Source organism: Hemicordylus capensis, chromosome 4 (assembly GCF_027244095.1).
Source record: "Hemicordylus capensis ecotype Gifberg chromosome 4, rHemCap1.1.pri, whole genome shotgun sequence".
In the NCBI taxonomy this organism is placed as follows: Eukaryota; Metazoa; Chordata; class Lepidosauria; order Squamata; family Cordylidae; genus Hemicordylus; species Hemicordylus capensis.
Genome location: NC_069660.1, coordinates 19,962,476 through 19,984,209, shown reverse-complemented (window position 1 = coordinate 19,984,209; position 21,734 = coordinate 19,962,476). Strand labels below are relative to the sequence as shown.

At 42.4% G+C, this 21,734-nt stretch overlaps 1 protein-coding gene across 3 annotated transcripts in view; it reads left to right on the top strand.

Moving 5' to 3' along the window:
* STX16 (syntaxin 16) overlaps nucleotides 1–21,734 on the top strand; it is a 34,949-nt gene extending 13,215 nt beyond the window's left edge. For all 3 annotated transcript variants that reach the window (XM_053247645.1, XM_053247644.1, XM_053247646.1), the window contains exons 2-8: nucleotides 1,474–1,581; nucleotides 4,680–4,820; nucleotides 6,299–6,461; nucleotides 9,254–9,345; nucleotides 10,133–10,276; nucleotides 11,307–11,387; nucleotides 14,468–21,734. In XM_053247645.1, coding sequence (XP_053103620.1) covers nucleotides 1,474–1,581; nucleotides 4,680–4,820; nucleotides 6,299–6,461; nucleotides 9,254–9,345; nucleotides 10,133–10,276; nucleotides 11,307–11,387; nucleotides 14,468–14,572 — 834 coding nt within the window. In that variant the 3' untranslated portion in view covers nucleotides 14,573–21,734. The remainder of the gene's footprint in view (nucleotides 1–1,473; nucleotides 1,582–4,679; nucleotides 4,821–6,298; nucleotides 6,462–9,253; nucleotides 9,346–10,132; nucleotides 10,277–11,306; nucleotides 11,388–14,467) is intronic.

Below are 21,734 nucleotides of genomic sequence, written 5' to 3'. Positions count from 1 at the left end.
CTGCTGTCCTCCACTTGGAACAAATTTTAAAATTGCAATTTCTTTTTATATTAAAAAAATTTCTATCAATGATTAGCGATATTTGGAAATCGGTACTTGGCAATACTATGAATGCAATGGCCAACTCATAATTTTAAATGCTTTTTGTATGGTGTACAGAGCTAGACCCCTTTGGTTTTCAAATGTTTTAAGAGAACCCGTTATGCATCAGATTGACCTCTTTAGATCCCTTGCTCACTGCAGTGAATTCTGAAGACAGCAGCACTTTCTAGGGTAGGGATCATTAACCTGGGGTCCATGGAGTAGATCCAGATAGCCCATGGAAAATTAAATATATAATCAAAGGTAGCTCTCCCAAAACATAACTTATAATCAAATATGGTATGTCGGTTGGTTGGTTGGTTGGTTGGTTGGTTGGTTAGTTAGTTTCTATACCGCCCTTCCAAAAATGGCTCAGGGCGGTTTGCACAGAGAAATAATAAATAAATAAGATGGATCCCTGTCCCCAAAGGGCTCACAATCTAAAACGAAACATAATTAGACACCAGCAACAGTCACTGGAGGTACTGTGCTGGGGGTGGATAGGGCCAGTTACTCTCCCCCTGCTAAATAAAAGAGAATCACCACGTTAAAAGGTGCCTCTTTGCCAAGTTAGCAGGGCTTTATTTCTCTTGAATTTTAATTATATCTTCACTGTTGACAAGAGACACCAAAGTATAACAGGCGCTGCTGTTCCCAGCCTTCCCCAGCAATGAGGCAGAATAAAGTTCTTGAAAATAACTATTTTGAATACTTGTTTTTTTTTTCCCTTATGAAAATATGAACATTTTTACTGGAGCCCATTTATATAAATGAGGTGAGGGTTCATGGGTAAGGATCTGGGAGTTCTGAAGGTCCAGAGAGGTTTAGAACCCCTATTCTAGGGTTTCCACTCAGTTCATGTGGTTCTAGGGTGTTCCCTCAGTTTTTTATGGAGTGCTGGTCAGGCCTACTGGATCTTTTAATTGTCCACATGAACTGAGAGCATGCCTCAAAGCATACCAACCCTTCTGTGCAAATCTGGACTGCAGGAGAAAGATTGGTAGCAGTTAGCAAGCTGTTAGGAAGTTTTCCAGCTGTTACTGACTTCTCGTTGAGAAACCCTGCTAAGATTCCGAGAAACGCAGGGCTCCCAGAATGGGGCTGTAGCTCAAAGGAAAAAGGTTCTAGGGTCTATCCCTGATATCTCCAGATGGGGCTGGAGAAGATCCCTGTATGAAACCTTGGAGAAGCTGCTGCCAGTCAGTATAGGCAGTACTAAGCCAGATAGAGCAATGGTCTGACTAGACCAATCATATAAGACAGCTTCCTATGTTCCTAATACCAATTGGAAAACAACTGCCTTAAGCCATAACATTTGGTCCTTTTGCTCTGGATTTCTGTCTGATACATGAACTGTTCTGTGCCTTAGCATGCTGTTCCTATTTTCTTTAGCTCGCGGATGATCGCATGGCATTGGTCTCAGGGATCAGTTTAGACCCCGAAGCAGCTATCTGTGTAACGAAGAGGCTTCCTCCAAAGTGGGTTGATGGAGTGGAAGAAGTAAGTTTATATTTGTAATAGATTTCATATGCATACATCTTGCTGGAAAAATAGCAGTGGCATTCCTTTATATTGTTTATTTGCATAACTTATATCCTCCTGATGCTTAGGGCAGTATGCAAGTTACAAACAATCATCAATCATTGCAAAGGATATGGAATGAAAACATAGCACATACAATCAACAGTGTAAAACAGCCAGATATAAAACTAATAAATCAGCAATAATAAAGGTGTAAATTAAAGGAGGCAATGTGTACAGAGAAGTTGAAACCAGATATTAATGTTAAGGAGGAGGTGGTTGTGGCTATGAAATGCAGTAGTCTTTGAATGATGGAAGCTGTGTTAATTATTCTTCCCTTGCAGCTGTTATGTTTCTCTCCCTCTCTGCCCTCCCCTCCACCCACCACCCACTTATCTCATGGGAAGGAATTTAAGAACTGCCGATACATTCAGTCTGTATTAGCAACTGAAGATGGTGTATTTTCACTGAAACTGTTTTACTTTTAACCTGTAACATCTGGTGGATATTTTCTTTTTGTTCAATAAAGAGGTCTTGGCGGAAAGAATGGTTCTTTAAGGTCCCACATGTTTGGGCAGTCAGATATGTCATACATTGCCAGTCAGGGAAAGTGGTAATATATTTGCTTTTTCAGAAAGGTAGAAGAGTTCAGCTTGAACAGGTGGGGCTGCTTATTTACTTATTTCTGTAGCCTCTTATGTGAGAGGGGGGAGCATTGAAGGCAATGGGACTACTTCAAAGAGAGTAGTTAAGAAATGATTGCCTTTGATATGCTAATATAAGGTACTTTGTGTTGCACTCAAATCATGTCATTGGTACATAAGAACATAACATAAGGGCCTCACTGGATCCCATCCAGTCCCTTGTATTTCTTGTGGTGGACAATGAGATGCCTTGGGAAGCCCACAAGCAGCACTCTAAAGCAACAGCCAGTCCCTGCTGTTGCCTCCAGCAACTGGTATTCAGTGACATACTGCCTCTGAGCATGGAGGCTGTATCTGGTAACCTTGCCAAATAATGATACTTAGCGTATGTATTGCATATTTGAGTGTTCACAGTGTTATCTTGTTATCTTTTACAAGAACTATGTAAGGTAAAAGTAAATGTTATCCCTGTATTGCAGCTGATGAGCTGAACCTGAGAGGAAGTAGCTTGCCTAAGGCTACCATATTCCAGGTTAGACCATCAGTCCGTCTAGCTCAGTGTTGTCTAGTCTGCTCTGACTGGCAATGAATATCCAAGGTGTGTGTCAAGAGTCTTTTCCAGCTCTACCAGAGATGCCAGGGATTGACCTTGGGACCTTCTTTGTGCAAAGCAGATGCTCTACCGCTGAGCTATGGGCCCTGTCCTCTAGCAAAAGTGAGATTTGAAGTGGAGAAGTTCCAATTCATACATAGCTCTCTTATTTATTCACTACAATATGCAGCTGTCTTATAACAATTCATAGACCAGACCGTGGAGGTTAGGTCAAATTCCTCTTTTAAAGCCATCTGTGATGCTTAGAGGGCCTTTTCGGTGGTTGCACCCCGTTTATGGAATAGCCTCCACAGGGAGGTTCACCTGGCTTTGTCACTTTGTTATTTTAGACACCAGCCCTTTTTGTTTACCCAGGCCTTTTAAATTTTGGTTTTTCAGATTTGATCTGATTTTTAACTAATTTTAAAATGAGTTTTTATGTTTTGTATTGTATTTTTGTATTTTCTTTTCTTTTTGTCTGTTATGATTTAACGTGTCTTGTGTTTTTGTGTGTGTTAATCCTCTGTTGTGAACCGCCCAGAGAACAATTTGTTATGGGGCAGCTAACAAAAAAAGATGACAATGAATTCACATGTGCACACAAACTAAACTATTTAGAAGTATCTTTAGAAGGCCGAGGGTCCTGACCCTTCAGTTTCTTGGGGGCAGCAGGTTTGGCCCCTCTCTCATCCATTTTACTGACTGCACCTGGTTTATATAAACCACCTTTAGTGGAGCAGCAGGGAAATGCTTGACAAACAAGCAGAAGGTTGCCAGTTTGATTCCCCACTGGTATGTTTCCCAGACTATGGGAAACACCTTTATCAGGCAGCAGGGATATAGGAAGATGCTGAAAGGCAACATAAGAACAGCCACAAGGTCCGTCTAGTCCAGCATCCTGTTTCCCACAGTGGCCCACCAGATGCCTCTGGGGAGCCCACAGGCAAGAGGTATGTGCATGCCCTCTCTCCTGCTGTTGCTCCCCTGCAACTGGTAGAGGCATCAGACTAGTAGTCATTGATAGAGCTGTCCTCCATGTCATCTCATACTGCATGGGAGGAGGCAATGGTGAATTCCTCCTGTGTTCTACCAAAAGAAAACCACAGGGCTCTGTGGGTGCCAGGAGTCGAAATCGACTTGACGGCACACTTTACCTTACTTGGTTTACATAGAGCCATTGAAAACTGCTACTTCATCTGCATAGCCACACCCTGACCTGTTTCTTGGCCACGCTAGCATGTGACAAAGAGGGGAAGCTCTTACATATACATGAGCTGTAAGGGGCTCGGGTTCATCATGCATCTGCTGTGCTTAGATTTGCAAGAGAGTGCTTGGGGCTCAAGCCTGCTGGAAACACATCCATTTGATTTAGGAGCCCTGCCCCCTAATTCTGGAGGTACGGGGGCGGACTTATTGGAACAAACAGCATTGAAAAGGTGTTTGGGACGCTGCAGTCTCTGACTATGCTGCAAATGGGGCTTGCCACCAAAGACAACCAAGGTGGCTCCACAGCCTCTCCTGCCCAGCAAACGCCAAATAAAAAGTATAGCAGGCGTGCCATCGTTGCCTTATGCAGTGGGAACAAAATTGGAGTTGTTCAATCTTGAGCTGCAGTTGCCCTCTCCTGGTCATTGGGTTGAAGCATCATGTCTAAAAAGTGACTGAAAGGCCACTGCTGTACACAGGGCTGAAATTGTATACAGTTTTCTATGGATGGTAGATGTGACTTTTAGTGGTGATCCCTAAACCTTTTTTGTTTGTTGCATGTCAGAACCTTTTCTCCTCTTTGCTGTTTGCTTTTAATTTCTAGGACCCCTTGTCTTTTCTTTCTTTTTTTTTAGATTCAGTATGAGGTCTCCAGGATAAAAGTAAAGATGAAAGAACTAGCTAGCCTGCATGACAAGCATTTAAACAGGCCAACTCTGGACGACAGCAGTGAAGAAGAACATGCAATAGAAATAACCACGCAAGAAATCACACAGGTGCCAAATCAGACTTTTTCAAGACATCAGAGAACTCTTAGTTTGTGTGTGGGTGTTTCTGCTTTGGCAGGTCACTGTGTTTTATTATTTAAAGGATTTATACCCTGCCTTTCAGCCAAATGATCTCCAGGACAGAGACCATTGCAAAGAAAGAACCCTCACAGATACACGCACAGCATATCAACCCTTAACCTTCTGGCTGATGGTAGATGCCAGAGAGGCCATTCACACGACTGGGCAGGTGGCAGGGAAGGCTGGGTCCAACTCACATCTCCCCGCCCACACCCCACCTCCCAGAAGAGAGAGGAAACATTACTGGGGGCACAGATCGCTCTCCCAGATGATCTGTGCTGCACCAAACAGTGCGAATCTCCAGAGACTGTGTGCAGTGCATTGGGGGATTCCCCCATCAGACAGGTGCTGTAGGCGCCCATCTCTGTGACTCCTTAGGCTGCGTGCAGCCCGAGGAGACACATGATTCCAGCATGTTAAGGGCGCGCTCATGCCTTTAGCGCCAGGATCCACGTGGATCCTTGCCCTCTGCACAGGCTAGGCTGCTCGTGAGAACAGCCTTAGAGTGTGCTTCCCTTTGCGTTTGCTGCCCCTGGGCAACTGGCAGTTGGAGCAGAGTGCTTTTCTGGCAGGAGAAGGGAAACAAACTGCCTGCAGCTGCTCCTTGCTGGGTGGGACCAGCGCTGCTAATCTCCTTGCCATGAGGATCCCTTGGGAGGGAAAGGTGGGTACCAGTTCATTCAAAGCAACACAGAAGCTTTTTCCTCATTGGAAGGTGTATATTCTGCTTAAATGTAATCTTGCAATGACTTAACAGAACGTCAAAAACAATAAGACTGTTTAAGACAAAAACTAAAACCAACTATAAGAGTGAATGGCCATGTCCTATATTTTTCCAGGAAATCTACTACTACTATGGCTAATTACACACACACACACACACACACACACACACACACACACACACACAGAGCTTTTCAACAAAATTCTCAAATCTAGGTAGATAGATTGGATGGTTCCCTGTCCAAAAAGAACTCGCAGTCTTAAAAGAAACATAAGGTAGACACACCACCAACAACCACTGGAGCATGGGCAAGCAAGCTCATCTCTTCTGTTGTTGCTGAACTACAATTCCCATCACCCCCAGCTACAATTTAGTGTGGCTGGGGGTGATGGGAGTTGTAGTTCAGCAACAGCTGAAGAGCCGAGGTTGTCTACCCCTGCCCTGGAGGGATGCTGTGCTGGGGTTGGATAGGGACTGTTGCTCTCTGCAGTGCTAAATATAAAAGAATCATCACTTCGAAAGGTGATAGAAGCTCTTGAGGAGTATTTGATACACTGATATTATGTCGATTCATAACAATAATAATAACAAACCCTTCCGTTAAGACAGGCACACTTCAGTACTTGCCTTTAGGATTATGCCTGCTGTCCTTTTACTGATACAGTTTGCTTTCCCCCTCCAGCTCTTCCACAGGTGCCAGAGAGCAGTTCAAGCATTACATAGCAGGTCTCGAAGCTGTACAGAGCAGGAGCGGCGGCTGCTGAAGAACGTTGTGTCGTCCTTGGCCCAGTCCCTTCAGGACCTGTCCACCAACTTCAGACATGGGCAGTCTGGCTATCTCAAGCGTAAGCTAAGAACCAAATGCCTCCTCATTACACAGCACCCCCTCATGAACTGACTCTCTTCCCTTTCCTCTGTCTACTGCAGTGGGCTCTAAATAAAACAGGACATGGTGCTGCAGATCCCTTTGTGACAGCGCAGCAGCGCCCTGCTGAAACGACGCCGCTTGTTGGAATCTGCCCTTGCCCACTAATAGGCGAGCAGTTTGGCTCCATACGCACCTTGTTCATGGTCTCTGTCCATCCATCCCCACAGCCCTCCTCTCAAAGGTGTTACAGTAGTTCAGGCCTCAGCTGTCCAAGCACCACTCTGTGGCCAGTTGTCCCCATCTGTTTCAAAAACAAGCTGTTTGAGGGAGTCTTCCTTCCACTCAAGCAGGAGGCCCATTTGTGAGGCCCCATTGATCAGGGCAGGCACTTTGTGTCAGGCTCCGTACAGCTTTGAGTCCAGGTAATTAAAGGTGCACTCGTGGCTCTGCTGTGCCATATCGCACGAGGGACGTTGTACTGTAACGTACTCTCAACCCCAGAAAACCCAAGGCATGAGCATAGTGTGTAGATGGCTCAGCCCAGCTGCCACAAATGCTGGTGTGACTGGTGGGGGCAGTGGCAATGACCCCCAGCAAGCAGTGGCATGTCTGTGCCACCCTCTTCTCAAACTGAGAGCTGTTGTGACAGCCCTGAGCAGTTGCAACAGCACCAGTAATGGTTGTGTGACAAGATGATGGTGGTTCGGGAAATGTGTGATCCCTCAGTCCCAGCAGTGGCCGCAGCTGGTCACATCTGGTGTGGAAGAGAGACACACTGCTGGGCTGGGTAGATCTTTATTTTATTTTTATGTTTTTGGTATCCACTAAAATAACGAAACGTATTTCATCATTTCATATCAAAGATATTTCTTACAAATGAAGGCTAAAGCACTTTGGATATTTTAAGTTTAGAGAGAAAACAATGGAAAGCTGGGGAGAGACACAACGCAAGTTTTATATAACTGCAGAGAGTGTCAATTTTGTTATTTTCTCGCATTAGAAGAACTTGGTCGCCCAATGAAACTGATTTATGGTCAGTTTGTTACTGGCAATATGTACTGCTTCACACAACTTGTGAAATTCATTGCCACAATATGTGATTCTGGGCACTAGGTCAGATTTTATAATCCATGGATTGGTTTAATCCTTTAACCAACCAACCAAACAAACAAACAAAAAAAAACACCCTAAAAAACTATCAGTGGTTATTAGCCATGCTAGCTAAATGGAACCTTCATGTGTAGGGGAAGTATACCTTGAGTACCAGATGCAGAGGACAAATGGGGCAGCATCACCTTCATGCCCTCTTTGTAAGCACCCAAAGGCAAGTTCATGGATGCTGATCGGCTCCAGCAAGGCACTGCATGCATTAGAGAGTTAGGATTAAGCAACCAAAGGATAACTGCAATAGGATAATATAAACTATTTTATATTTTAATGGATTTATTGGACTGCGGGATTTTGCTGTGTTTTTCCTGTCCTGGACTCGGGAAAAAGCAAATGAGAAATCTAAATAAGTTCTTGTGGAAATGTTTCCTTATGCTCTTGAGGGGTGGGAGAGTTTCTTAACTTGTGTTCATTGTGGATTGGTAACTGGTTGAAGTACACGAAACGGAGGGTAGGAATAAATGGACAGTTCTCACAATGGAGGGATGGAGGAAGTGGGGTCCCCCAGGGAGCAGTACTGGGACCAGTGCTCTTTAACTTGTTCATAAATGATCTAGAAATTGGGGTAAGCAATGAAGTGGCCAAATTTGCAGATGACACTAAACTATTTAGGGTAGTCAAATCCCCATCAGATTGTGAGGAGCTGCAAAAAGATCTCTCAAACTGGGGGAGTGGGCGACAAATGTAACCAAGTGTAAAGTGATGCACATAGGGGCAAAAAAAACCCCAACTTCACATATACGCTGATGAGATCTGAGCTGTCAGTGACTGACCAGGAGAGAGGCCTTGGGGTTGTGGTGGACAGCTCACTGAAAGTGTTGGCTCAGTGCATGGGAACTAGGAAAAAGGCTAATTCCATGCTAGGAATAATTATGAAAGGGATTGAAAATAAAACGGTTAATATTATAATGCCCTTATACAAATCTATGGTGTGGCCACATCTGGAGTATTGTGTACAGCTTTGGTCACCGTATCTTAAGAAGGATATTGTAGAACTGGAAAAGGTGCATAAGTGGGCAACCAAAATGATCAGGGGCCTGGAGCAACTTCCTTAAGAGGCTAGGCTATAGCATCTGGGGCTCTTTACCTTAGAAAAGAAGTGACTAAGGGGAAACATGATCACAGTGTATAAAATTATGCATGGAGTGGAGAAGGTAGACAGAGGAATTTTTCTCCCTCTCTCACAACACTAGAACCAGGGGTCACCCCATGAAACTGAAGTTTGGGAAATTTAGGACTGATAAGAGGAAGTACTTTTTCACACAGTGCATAATTAATCTATGGAATTCTTTGGGATGTGGTGATGGCCACCAGCTTGGATGGCTTTAAAAGAGGCTTAGACAGATTCATGGTGGACAGGTCTATCAATGGCTACTAGTCTGATGGCTGTGGGCCATCTCCAGCCTCAGAGGCTTGATGCCTCTCAATACCAGTTGCAGGGGAACAACAGCAGGAGAGAGGGCATGCCCTCAGCTCTTGCCTGTAGGTTCTCCAGAGGCATCTGGTAGGCCACTGTGTGAAACAGGATGCTGGACTAGATAGGCCTTAGGCCTGATCCAGTAGGGCTGCTCTGAAGTTCTTATGTTTTCCCCACTCTTATAGGCATGAAGAATAGAGAAGAAAGATCCAAACATTTCTTTGGCACTTCAGTCCCCCTTATGGATGATGGTGAGGACACAACGCTGTATGATCGGGTATGTGGAGAAGCTGTTAAGTTGAACAGTGGTTTGTCTGAAAAGGCAATGCTTCTATTTTCATCATGAATAGAGAGAGGTCCTCTAAAAACAAACAAATGTGAATCTGCTCTGACCTCCAGCTAGGAAGCTGTTTGTTCCATTAGGTCAGGGTTGCACAACTTTGGCCCTCCTGCATCTTCCAGCATACCTGACCGCTGGCCACTGTTGCTGGGGATGATGGTAGTCCAAAAGCAGCTGGAGGGCCAAAGTTGTGCAGTCTTGCTTTACATCTTCCTGTACATCACTCATATTAATTTGGGAATGTTATCTATTGTATGTATGACCATTGATACTGAATCAGTTCAACAGGATATCATTGCACACCATCAGCTGTGCCAGCTCTCTTGATTCTCCATCTGAACTCACTCTCAGCAACACTCCTGCCTCTCAATCCATCTAAGATCCATAGAGAAGTTTGTTCCAGTGTTGGATTCAGATAGATAAGTTATTTTCAACTGGTTGTCTTGGAGTGAATACAAATGGTAGAAAGGAGAAGAGGGTCCCATGTTACAGGTAGGGATTAAAATTGACTTTGGGTCTTGATAGGTTGAAAATGGTTTGGGAATATTTGCAGGTGTTTGTTTGTTTGATTGATCTGTATACTGTCCTTCCAAAAATGGCTCAGGGCGGTTTACATAGAGAAATAATAAATAGATTTAACCACATTAAAAGGTGCCTCTTTGCCCAGTTAGCAAGGGTTAACGCAGGGGTTAACTCAAATTTACCACTTTCTCTCTCTCTTTAGGGCTTTACAGATGACCAGTTAGTACTGGTGGAGCAAAACACACTGTTGGTAGAAGAGCGGGAACGGGAAATCCGACAAGTTGTACAGTCTATTTCTGATCTCAATGAAATTTTTAGGGACTTAGGAGCAATGGTAGTAGAACAGGTAAGTTACCCTAGTTCTTCATGGAAAGTGAAGGTATGACCTTTCCAATGCTGACCATTGTTAACAGATGTGTTTAAGGTGCTTTTGGAGAAGACAAGTTTCTTTTTCATTCTGCAAAATATCAGAAAATAAAGCTGGAATCCCTGTCACCTAGCTTGTAGAAACATACTTCTAGAACAACAGTGGATTCCAACATCTTGAATTCCATGCTCATTGCCATATGTAGTACAGCAGAATCTGGTAACGGTGTATTCTGTAAGAATCCCTAAAAATAAAAATAAAATCACAAACCACTCATCTGACCTAAGTGCAAAATAATGCAGCAGTAGTATAATTTAATTTATTTATTTACTTATTTATTTAATGTATATACCACCCTTCCAAAATGGCTCAGGGCAGTTTGCAGTTAAAACAAACCACTAAAACAGTAAAGAGCTAAAACAATAGCTCTTTTGATAATAGAATAAGGAGGGGTGCAACTTTTATTTGGGATATTTGAGGATAATGTGTAGAGGCAAGAAAGCAGATACGAGGCTGCACTGTGCAGTCCCAGCCTTTCCGGAGTGTCTGCTTCCTTGAGCAAATCCAGCTTCATTGTGGCCCTTGTACCCAAGTTTAAACTAGGCTGCCAGGGCTTTGCTCTAGTCACACTGGGGGAAGGGTGTCAGTTAACTCTGCTAATTCTGGGAAAGAATCAGAGTGCTTCCTTTACCTCAACTGAAAGGGAATCAAAGCCATTAACAAATTTGCTTCCCAGGGCCTCACCTAGAAGTAGAATGACTTTTCTGGTCAGGGTGTTCAGGTCAGGACAGAGTGGTGGGGCCAGGTCTTGCCTGATGAGCAAGTCTTTAGGATGACTTCTGTAGGCAGCCACAGACTTAATACATGCTGCCTTCCCACCTCTAAGGCCTTTCTCTGCCATTCATTATCTCTGGGTTTAAAAACAGTATGTTATATCAGTCCCTTTTTTGATTTCTGGAACAATATTCTTTGTTTGAAGTTATAGAATTGACACATGTTCTTTGCTCAGGGTACAGTCCTTGACAGAATCGACTACAATGTTGAACAATCATGTGTTAAAACAGAAGAGGGATTGAAACAGCTACATAAGGTAAATGGTGTTTGTGTATTTAGATGCAGTGTGTCAGTGCTTCATTCCGTGTAGGATCAGCCATCAATGATCTGATAGAAATTTAAGGCAAATGATTGCTTCTTCTGGTGGGGCATTATTTTCTTGACATTACAGCAGATAGTGAATGTGACAGGGTTTAACCAGGTATAGTTAAGCATGGTAACATGTTTATAATTTTTGTATTCTATCACTGAGTTTAAACAAGATGTACATATCAGGCAGCATAAAAATATGATAAACAAACACTCATAAAACAATTCATTAATAAAACAATATTAGATCTGTGCTGGAAGCCCTGGGTAAATACATAATGTCCTTGCCTGGTGCTGAAAACATGTAAGGTTTGGGGAGAAGAGCTGGTCTTGTGCATTTACTTATTTAAAATATTTCTCTTCCATCCAAAACTTGCATCTCTGGGCAGTTTACAATATAATCATTAAAAACATTAAATCAATTAATTAAAATCATTTAAAACATTAAAAATATTTAAAACTCAATATTAAAAATATTAAAACTGTAGATCTAATTAAAAGCCTGGGTGAATAAATGTTTTCAGTGCCTTTTAAAAAGTTGCCAGAGATGAGGTGGCTCTTATTTCAACAGGGAGCACATTCCAAAGTTGCATTCCTACCTTATGGTAGGAAGCATGAATTGTCCCATTTGCTAAGCAGGATCTACCTCGTTTGCATTTGAATGGGAGACAACCTGAGAACACTGTAGGAATGGGGCCGCTCTAGGAAAAGCATCTGCATGCTTGTGCACAGAAGGTTCCAAGTTCCTTCTCTGGCTTCTCCAGATCGGGCTGCCTGTAACCTTGGAGAAGCCGCTGCCAGTCTGTGTAGACAATACTGAGCTAGATGGACTAGTGGTCTGACTCAGTATATGGCAGCTTCCTGTGTCTTCCTGTGGAGGACATTTTGCACTCAGGGCACCACAGCTGAGACTGTGCTTTCCTTAGTAATGGCCCGCCTGACTTGAGAAGATGGGAGGACTTTGAGAAGGGCCTGTGATGATTGAGAACCAGCGTGGTATAGTGGTTAGAGTTCTGGACTAGGACCGGAGAGACCAGAGTTCAAATCCCCATTCAGCCATGAGACTTGCTGGGTGACTCTGGGCCAGTCACTTCTCTCTCAACCTAACCTACTTGTTGTGAGGAGAAACCTAAGTAAGTAGTACACTGCTCTGGGCTCCTTGGAGGAAGTGTAGGTTATAAAATGTGAAAAATGTAATGAATGAATGATTGCAACTGTCAGGCAGGTTCATGTTAGATATTAGACAGTAGTTCCAAAGATTACTCCGAGCCTTAATTACATAGCTAGTGTTTAAATGAGGGTATCTTAAGTGAGGTGATTACTTGTGCCTGAGGCACCTGCACCTCATGCCAAGAACTCCCTGCACTTTGCCCAATTTGGAAATCAGACTAGTTAATTTCTGTTCCATGACATCATTCGAGAATAGCCTTGCTTTGTTTTGTATGATTCTGGGAGGAGAAGCTTGGTTTTTTTCCCTTTAGAGCAAGGATTCTCAAATTTGGGTCCCAGAAAGGCCATTGCTGGGGATGATGGGAATTGTAGTCCAGCAACACCTGGGGACCCTAGTTCGAGAACCCTTGCCTTACTGCCTCTGTGAAGGTTCCATTCTAATCATCCACACCTGTACAGGCTGTGTTCCCCAACAAAGCTGCTCCCTCAGGAACCTCGTAAGTATGCTGCAGACTTAAACCATCTTGGCTGTTATGGCACATCCCAAGGAACTCCTGGAGCAGTAGTTCTGGGGGATCTTTAGAGATAGCTATTCCTCTGACAGAACTACAACTCACAGGGCTCTTTGATGCTGGTCAATGGCTAAACTGCTTTAATTTTCACTCAGTTCTAACGATGTATTTAAGCTTTACAAATACAAAATAATATGTTGGGTTTTTAAAAATTAAGTGGCTGATTGAAGTAGGAATTTTTTTGCCCTATAGGAACATAGGAAGCTGCCATATACTGAGTCAGACCATTGGTCGGTCTAACTCAGTATTGTCTTCACAGACTGGCAGCGGCTTCTCCAAGGTTGCAGGCAGGAATCTCTCTCAGCCCTATCTTGGAGAAGCCAGGAAGGGAACTTGGAACCTAGATGCTCTTCCCAGAGCGGCTCCATCCCCTGAGGGGAATATCTTACAGTGCTCACACTTCTAGTCTCCCATTCATATGCAACCAGGGTGGACCTTGCTTAGCTAAGGGGACAAGTCATGCTGGCTACAAGAAGACCAACTCTCCTCTCCTAAGTCTCCCACTAAACAGGTTTTTGTAATGGCGGGGGGGGGGGCTTTTTCAAGGGTATTACTCCTTATCAACGATTATTCTTAATCAACCCAATTCTCTGTCTGGCCTAAGAGCAGCCTTGCTAGACCAGGCCAAGGCCTGTTTAGTCCAACATCCTGTTTCCCACTGTGGCCCACCAGATGCCTCTGAGAAGCCCACAACCATGAGATGAAGACATGCTCTCTCTCTCGTTCTCTTGCTCTCTGAGACCTCCCTGGTATTCAGAGGCATTTTGCCTCTGGAGGTAGTCTATAGCCGTCAAGACTAGTAGCTATTTATAGACCTGTCCTCCATGAATTTCTCTAAGCTCATTTTAAAGCCATCCAAGCTGGTGGCTGTCACTACATTTTGTAGCAGAGAATTCCATAGATTAATTGTGTGTGGTAATAAGGACCCTTAAGAGTTGTTGTAATGACAGAATGAAATAACCTCCATATATGCCACCTGAGCTCCTTGAAGGAGGAGACAAATGTAGTAAATAATCAGGCCAGTGCACTGCACACAAATGCTAATGTGCAATTGGAATTTTAAAAGTGAAATAGTGTGCATATTTGTAAACATGCCAAATTTTGATGCTTCAGTGTCTCATTAGCAGGTTTTATAGCCCATTGCCTCCCTTGCTAAGAGCAGGTTGTTACAATTACTTCTGTGACTTATATGCAAGGAGCTGCAATAGTGCAGACTGAAAACCTGAATTAACAAGAATTCTTTGGCAGAGTTGGTGCACTAACTACTTCTCTTCTCTATCTTCAGGCTGAGCAGTACCAAAAGAAGAATCGGAAGATGCTTGTCATTTTAATTATGTTCGTAATAGTAATTTTCCTAATTATTGTTCTCATTGGTGTGAAATTTCGCTAAGTAGCACTCCAGTTTTGTTCTTCCTTTTTTGTGTATGTATGTTTGAAGGGGGATTGGGGTTTGGTTTTGTTTGTTTGGCGTTTTGTCTCCGATATGAATGGGTGAGCCTGCACTCTTGAAAGTTGCCTTTGAATGAATGTATAAGCCCTCACGGTGCAAAGTCTGTGCAATGTTTCTGTAGAAACCTTTTTCTGTTTTACATGCTCAATATTATGGTAGGTAATGGTATGCAGAAATATTGGGATTTCTGATAAATGCTGCCAAATCAGACATCTGGTTCTTTATCTCAGGATTTGGAACACTGAAATTGCATGGGTTATATCCTAAATGTGGACTCGCTCCTAAGTGTTTATGCATGGAAGGGGTCATTCTGTTCACAGAGCAGAAACTTAGGATACAACCGCATATATTTAGAAAGGAAAACTGACTAAAAGATTTCACAAAGTACAATAATTACTGTCACTGTATTCAGAACCCTAATGCTGTCAATCTCGGTCTCCGGTGTTATGGTTAATCTTGGACCTTGTAAACTGTCTATGTTTCCATTTGGACTTGATACCAAAAAGCTATGGTTTGTAGGTTAAAATGCCTTAAACAATTTGGTTTTGCCTAGTTTTCCTTCAGATTTTTATTTTAATCTTTTATAGTGTAACAGAAGTGAACGCTTTCTAAAATGTCAAATAACTCAGACTGTGACATCATCATATTACTAATTTTTCTGGATCGGTATTTAGCAAACCATAATCAGTGCTATAAATTGACTTTCTATGCTTCATATAATCTGGAATGTGTCTCCACTCCCACCCTGGAGTTGTCATGCATTGTTTTTCTACTGCATGTATTCTGAAACACTCAGATGTTGAGCCCATAACTGAAATGAAATTATCCCCTTTCCTCCCCCTGCCTTATTGTATCAGAATCAATTGTGCTTTATTTCATCCTGTACTTCCAGATATTGAACAGCAAAAAGCATGGTGCTAGCCATGCATGTAACTTAAGCCTGGGTGAAATAAATGGAATGGTGAGGTATATGTATCAGAATCATGTCCTTAAATAAGAACTTTTGTCCTCTGCTCTCTGGCTGCAGAGAAGGCTTGAGAAATATTTGGAATGCTGTTTAGCTGTGATTAAGTGCTATACTACTGGTTACTGTACATCAGGATTCCATGGTTCCTCTAAAGCATCAGATGACTGTGAAGAGAGGGATCATTTAAAGGATAAAATATTAACAGTTTACCTGGATCCTAACAATACTATGTGGCTTTCTTTTTAAAAAAAAGAAAGAAAAAGAAATGCATTCAGTATTGACTAATTTATTTAAAGCTTGTAGTGTTGTCTCTTCCTGTTGTACTTATTGATGTGGTCTGCCTCCATTTTGCAGCTGCCTTGTGCCCTCAACCAATCAACTAGAATAATATTTATAGCATTATCTGTGCACTGACTCTCCCCAGTTTTCCTTGGATCATCCAGCTCTTGGTACCCATCAGATTTTGCTAGACTGACAAATCGTGGAAACAATTTGCATCCTCTTGCCTTGGTTCACACCAGCATTATTTACTAGTTAGAGGCAGAGGGCACAGTCTTAGCAGGAATGTTGCCTGCAAAAGCCCCAATGAAGTGAACAGGAGCCCCCCTAACTCATATGCCTCTGTCTCTCATTTTAGTGGAGCCTGTGCTGTAGGTCTTTCCAGTGGCTCAGAGTCTGGCTGGCAACACTGGCTTTGCCTCCAGTGTATAGATCATTACAGACAATGGTGCAGTGTTTTCCAGGGCTTTAAGTCATTGTTTCATCCTCTGGATTATTCACTTGTTGAAAATTGACAGGTATATTAGTCCGAGAGGGCTGTTCTGTGTGGAAAGGGCCATAAAAGAAGCTATTTGTCCCTCCTACCTACAGAAGAATGCACAATATAAGGCTGACATCTCTGCTGCCCTGCAAAAATTGTGCTGTCTCCTGGACTAGGTTCTGCTCTGGTTGCTGGTTGCATCCTAAGGCAATGGATTGTAGTTGCAGCTTTGTCAAGAGACTGTCACTGTTCATCTTGGGACACTCCTCTAGCTGTCCCCAGCTGGCAGTGGCTGCTGCTACTTCCTAAAACCAATCCCAGCTTAGAGAGCCAGTTGGTGGAGGCCGTGATAGGGCAGTATAACCTCAGAGAGTGTGGCAGTGCCTCAAGGCTGTGCTTGTTGCCTGTTGGACTGTTTAGTGGGGCGCAACCCACAGATGGCTTAAAACACAGTGGGAGCTGAATTTGCTCCAGTAAACATATGCACACTCATAGGAATGTCTTGCTGCTTGCATATTTGTGTGTTGTCATGGTTGTTGAGACCTGTTGAACCCCCTTCCCAAGAAGACAAGGCTCAGGTGGTGCAACCTTTTGCTCATGAGGGGTGCCTAGATATACTTGCAGGGGCAATGCGTGTGGACTGCATAGGCTGAGTAGTCATGCCTTTCAACAGGGAGTTAAACTAGATGGTGTTTTGATCTTCCCCATCTTTCATTCTGTGTGTGTGTGTGTGTGTGTGTGTGTGAGTGATATAAATGATTTGGCTCATGTTGGCTGGTTTGGTTGTGTCTCCTCTGCATGAAAAACTAGATGTTAGTGGGGAAAGTCTAGTCTGTGGAGATATTATTTTTAATGGAGGACCATTCAGTTGTTTAACCCCACTGTCCCCACCCTTGCACAATTGAAGTGGTACAGTCTAGACTCACAAGCTTACCCCATTGGTGCAAATTAGACCTAGGACAAGCACACTTGAAAGATCCAACTGATTGCAGGTGAAGAGAAGGAGCTATTCTCCAATAGGGGTTTTTAAAAAAAACAAACCTCCCTCCCATTTTTAATACTGTGTTGTCCTGTGCTAAAACGTGTGTGTGTACATGTTCTCTCTCTCTCTCTCTCTCTCTCTCTCTCTCTCTCTCTCTCTCTCGCTAAATTAAAAGGCGTCTAGAAATGAAAGTGCATTAGAAGGCCTCTTGTGTCAGTCTATGTGAAATTTACATCATGCGAGCCACTCTGGCTGTACTGGGGCAGACTGTTGTTTCTGTTGTGCTCTCAGCGTAGATGGGGCTTTACAGCACCAACAGAACAGACATGTCTCAGGGAGCTGATAGTCTAAAGTTTGGCACAGGGGAGACCGAGAGATGAATATGAGCAAACACCACGTACTTAAGATTTATGGAGATTTGAGGGAGGAAGAGGATAAGCAAGAACTTGTATGTTGTTTCCAGCCTCTGAAAGAAGCTTAAATGTGGCTGAAATGTTCCTAAGACCCAAACTTCTTATTGAGAGTTATGATGGGGCAGATGGTGCAATGAAGAATACTTGCTGGTTGCCATGGGGCTCTTTTTAACTGCAGTGTTGTATTATAATATGAAGTACTGTTGCAACAACTGTTGTTCTGCCATGTGTGTGCTTATGAATTTCATTCATCCTTTTGGTTCAACAATAGGAACCTTCTAGTTCTAACTATAGTCCTTAAATAAAACAGATGGCAATTTATTTTTTGGGTGGAAGGCCATATCTGTGCTATCCTCAAAAGAACTCTGGGAAGATTATTGATGCAGAGCAGTGCTTTTAGTATAGCCAGGACGATGTGCAAATTCTGTGATTCATTGTGCTAGTGCTGAGACTGGACACTAATTCTGTATTTTGATGATGTTATTTTAAAGCAACTTTCTTACCCACTTAAGTCACAGAGCAAAGCCAAGAGAATGGGTCAGTATCTGCTAAAGGCTTTTTCTTTGCTATCTGAATTTGGCCAACAATGTGAAATCATTTGAAAAATGCCGTCTTGGATGCAGAATATATTATATAAAGGAAACAGATGCAAATTTTGTTTACTTCAGGTGTTTCTTAGTATATAGATTTGTTATGTACCTAAAAACAGTCTAGACACCGTACCAGGATTAAAAATGGACATTCGCTAACTGCAGAAAAGACATGGAATGGAGCCAGGAAAATGAAAGGATAAGGAAGCAGATCATATCACGGAAGTAAAATGATCTTGAAAACTCTTCTTGAAGATGGTGATGGAGTGAGGCAGATGTCTGGAGAGGAGGAGGGCATTCCAATGATAAGCAACTGCTAAGAAAAATTTGCACAAGCATTCTGCTTGCCGAATGCAGGTGTTGGGGGTATTTATTTTCATGCAGACCCTGTGTAGGCATATTCCTAAGACACTAGCATAAAACCCATCTTCTGGCAACAGAACTTTACAAGACTGTTGGGGAAAGCTGCTGAAGTTCCATTTGCATACTGTACTTTATCCTTTGAGATATGTCTTGTGCACTGTGTTTTTTTTCAAGGTTAAAACAAATCTGCAATTGCTCTGAAAAACATTATGTGGATTTGGACCATCTTAATTTCTGAGTAGGACTCAATGTAAGATATGTACATTCCAAAGGGGTTTGCAAACTGAGATCTTTTTTGTTCATACACCATAGTTTCCATGTAAAGCTCTACTGTAGTCTAGGAAGGATTTCAAAAAAGAAAGAAACCTGTTTAATGTACAGCTATTTATATAAGAACCTTTTTTTAGCAAGCAAGATTTATTTGGCCATAAGCTACCAAAAAAAACCCTTAAAACTAAAATACCAGCACAATATAAAATGAAAAACACTTTAATATTTTCCATGTCAGTCATGTTCTAGGTACTATATACCAATCACAGTTGTGACATTGGTCCAGCCAAGCATCTTAGAGTTTTGGTTGGGCGGAAAAGACAAATAAGACAGCAATTAAGTCAAAAGTTAACAAATGGGTTGGCAGAGATTTGTCCTGTGCCTGTTCCTCTGGGTCTGTTTAGTTATGGGGACTTCTGTTTACTTTAATGGGCTGCTTTCCCTGAACTTCAACAGTGGTCTCTGCATTCCTTGAGGTTCTGCCTCTATTGCAATGTCTCTGTTCCCACTAAGGCTGGGAAGGATTTGCCCCACTGAATCCATGATTGTCAAGTAACTTGAACAGAGCGTGGCAATAGAGTGCAGGAAGATGTAATATTCTTAACAGAAGATTCTTCACCCACAACATAAACCTGGCCTCACAACCTGCTGTACACACACATATATGTCAATGTTAAGTGCTGGATCAGCTATCAGTCTTGCCTATTTGCTTATGCTTCCGATGGGCTGTCCTTAACTTCTTCTTTTTAATTGGCACATGTACATTTAAGTGTGTCCTTCGCCTTGCCAATAGCAAAGCAAATGCATGTTTAATTTCTGTGGGGAGTGAGGGGCAGCATGCTGGTGAGATAAGTATTGACCAGTACATGTTCACCCCAGCTGGCTTTTTTTTTTTTTTTTTTTGAGAAGCTGGAAAACTTGCAGGACTGTGTTTTTTTCTTCCCAGCATTTGCTCCCAGGTAAAAGGTTCTGTGTCTTCAAGGCAGTGAAGGTGCTTTCCAACCATCTCTGCCACACTTAGAAGTCATTCACACAATTAAAAAAAAACCCTGTTCAACCAGGTTTGGGGAGCTATGTGTGTGCTCCCAATTTTCAGTTGTCTGGAAGTTTTTGATTGTGTGAATATCCTCTTTGTCTTCACTCTAAGTAAATCTCAAGACAGTCTGTCTGACTTCACTTTTTATGTTTAGCCTTGGAGATTTTGTCCCCTCTCTGACTTTTACAGGCTCACTAGTAAGATTCAAGAATCCTGCCTTAGTCTCTGATGATAATAATGATAATAATGATGATAATAATAATTCAATTTCTATACCGCCCTTCCAAAAATGGCTCAGGGTGGTTTACATAGAGAAATAATAAATAAATAAGATGGATCCCTGTCCCCAAAGGGCTCACAATCTAAAAGAAACATAAGATAGACACCAACAACAGTCACTGGAAGTACTGTGCTGGGGGTCGATAGAGCCAGTTACTCTCCCCCTTCTAAATAAAGAGAATCACCACCGTAAAAGGTGCCTCTTTGCCCAGTTAGCAGGGGCTAATAACAAGGAAGAGCTGGGCTAAGTAACTTTAAGATGTTTTCCCCTATCTTAGGCTGCAATCCTGGGTGCTTATGTTTGATATTAAGCTCCATTTAACACAGTAGGACTTTCTGATGAGGAAACATGCCTACAGTTGCACTGTTAAGCTTCTTAAAAACCAGAAATCTTATAACTGTTGTGTTTCATTCACAAAGATGTGCCTCTGTGAGAGTTAGAATAAAATAAAACTCCCATGCTGCCTATTTAATAAAGAAGTGATAGGCTATTATGGTCACAGAACACTACAGAAGGGTAACTTAATGTACAGTGTTGCTTACTAATCGGTCTTTTATTATCCATGGACTGATACAATCTTAGGCTAAGGAAGCTTCTAATATGTAACCTTTTTCATATTAAAAAATATTTTAATGGTTTCCTACTATTGGCAAGACATTGTGATTTAGAGCAGGGGTTCTCCCCAGGTGTTGGACTACAACTGCCATCATCCCCTGTCACAGTGGCCCTTAGCCATTGAGGCAGGAGATGGTGGGAGTTGTCCATCATCATCTGGGGACCCATCTTTGAGAACCCTGGCTGGAGCATACTCTGGCCAATTTATTTATTCTAAGCCTACCTCTGTGATCTGGCTTTTATTTTTATCCTAATCACAGAGTTCCAATGTATGTTCTATACTACAGAAACACAAACTTATCTTCCCCCACTCCCCTCTTCCTTCCTCTTTAGGGAAGCGCCATATAACCTTGTTCCATTTCTCAGTACAAGCTTCAGGTCTTATATGAATACAACAGATATTTATATACCACTTTTCAACAAAAGTTCTCAAAGTGATTTACATAGATATAAATCAGAATAAATATAAATACACACACACACTCTCTCTCTCTTAATAGTCATTAAGCAAACCCTGTAGCCCCCCGCCCCAGTTTATGTATAATACATTGTTTTCAGCTGATGGGTGAAAAATGAAAATTCAGTTCTATGGCCAACAATAAGGATGCAGTCTTTAAAAACAAACACACACCTCTCTCACTGCTTGGTTATATATGAGTTGTAGCAGAAGTCATGTCATTTCTGGTCATGTCTATAACTAATACTTGCTTCCTGAATTATGGAGTATGCAACACAAGAGATCTCATGTTCTACCCAACTATGTATAGTATATTTTCTTCCATTTCTGTGAACAATTTGTAATGTATGAATAAACCATTCAACAAAC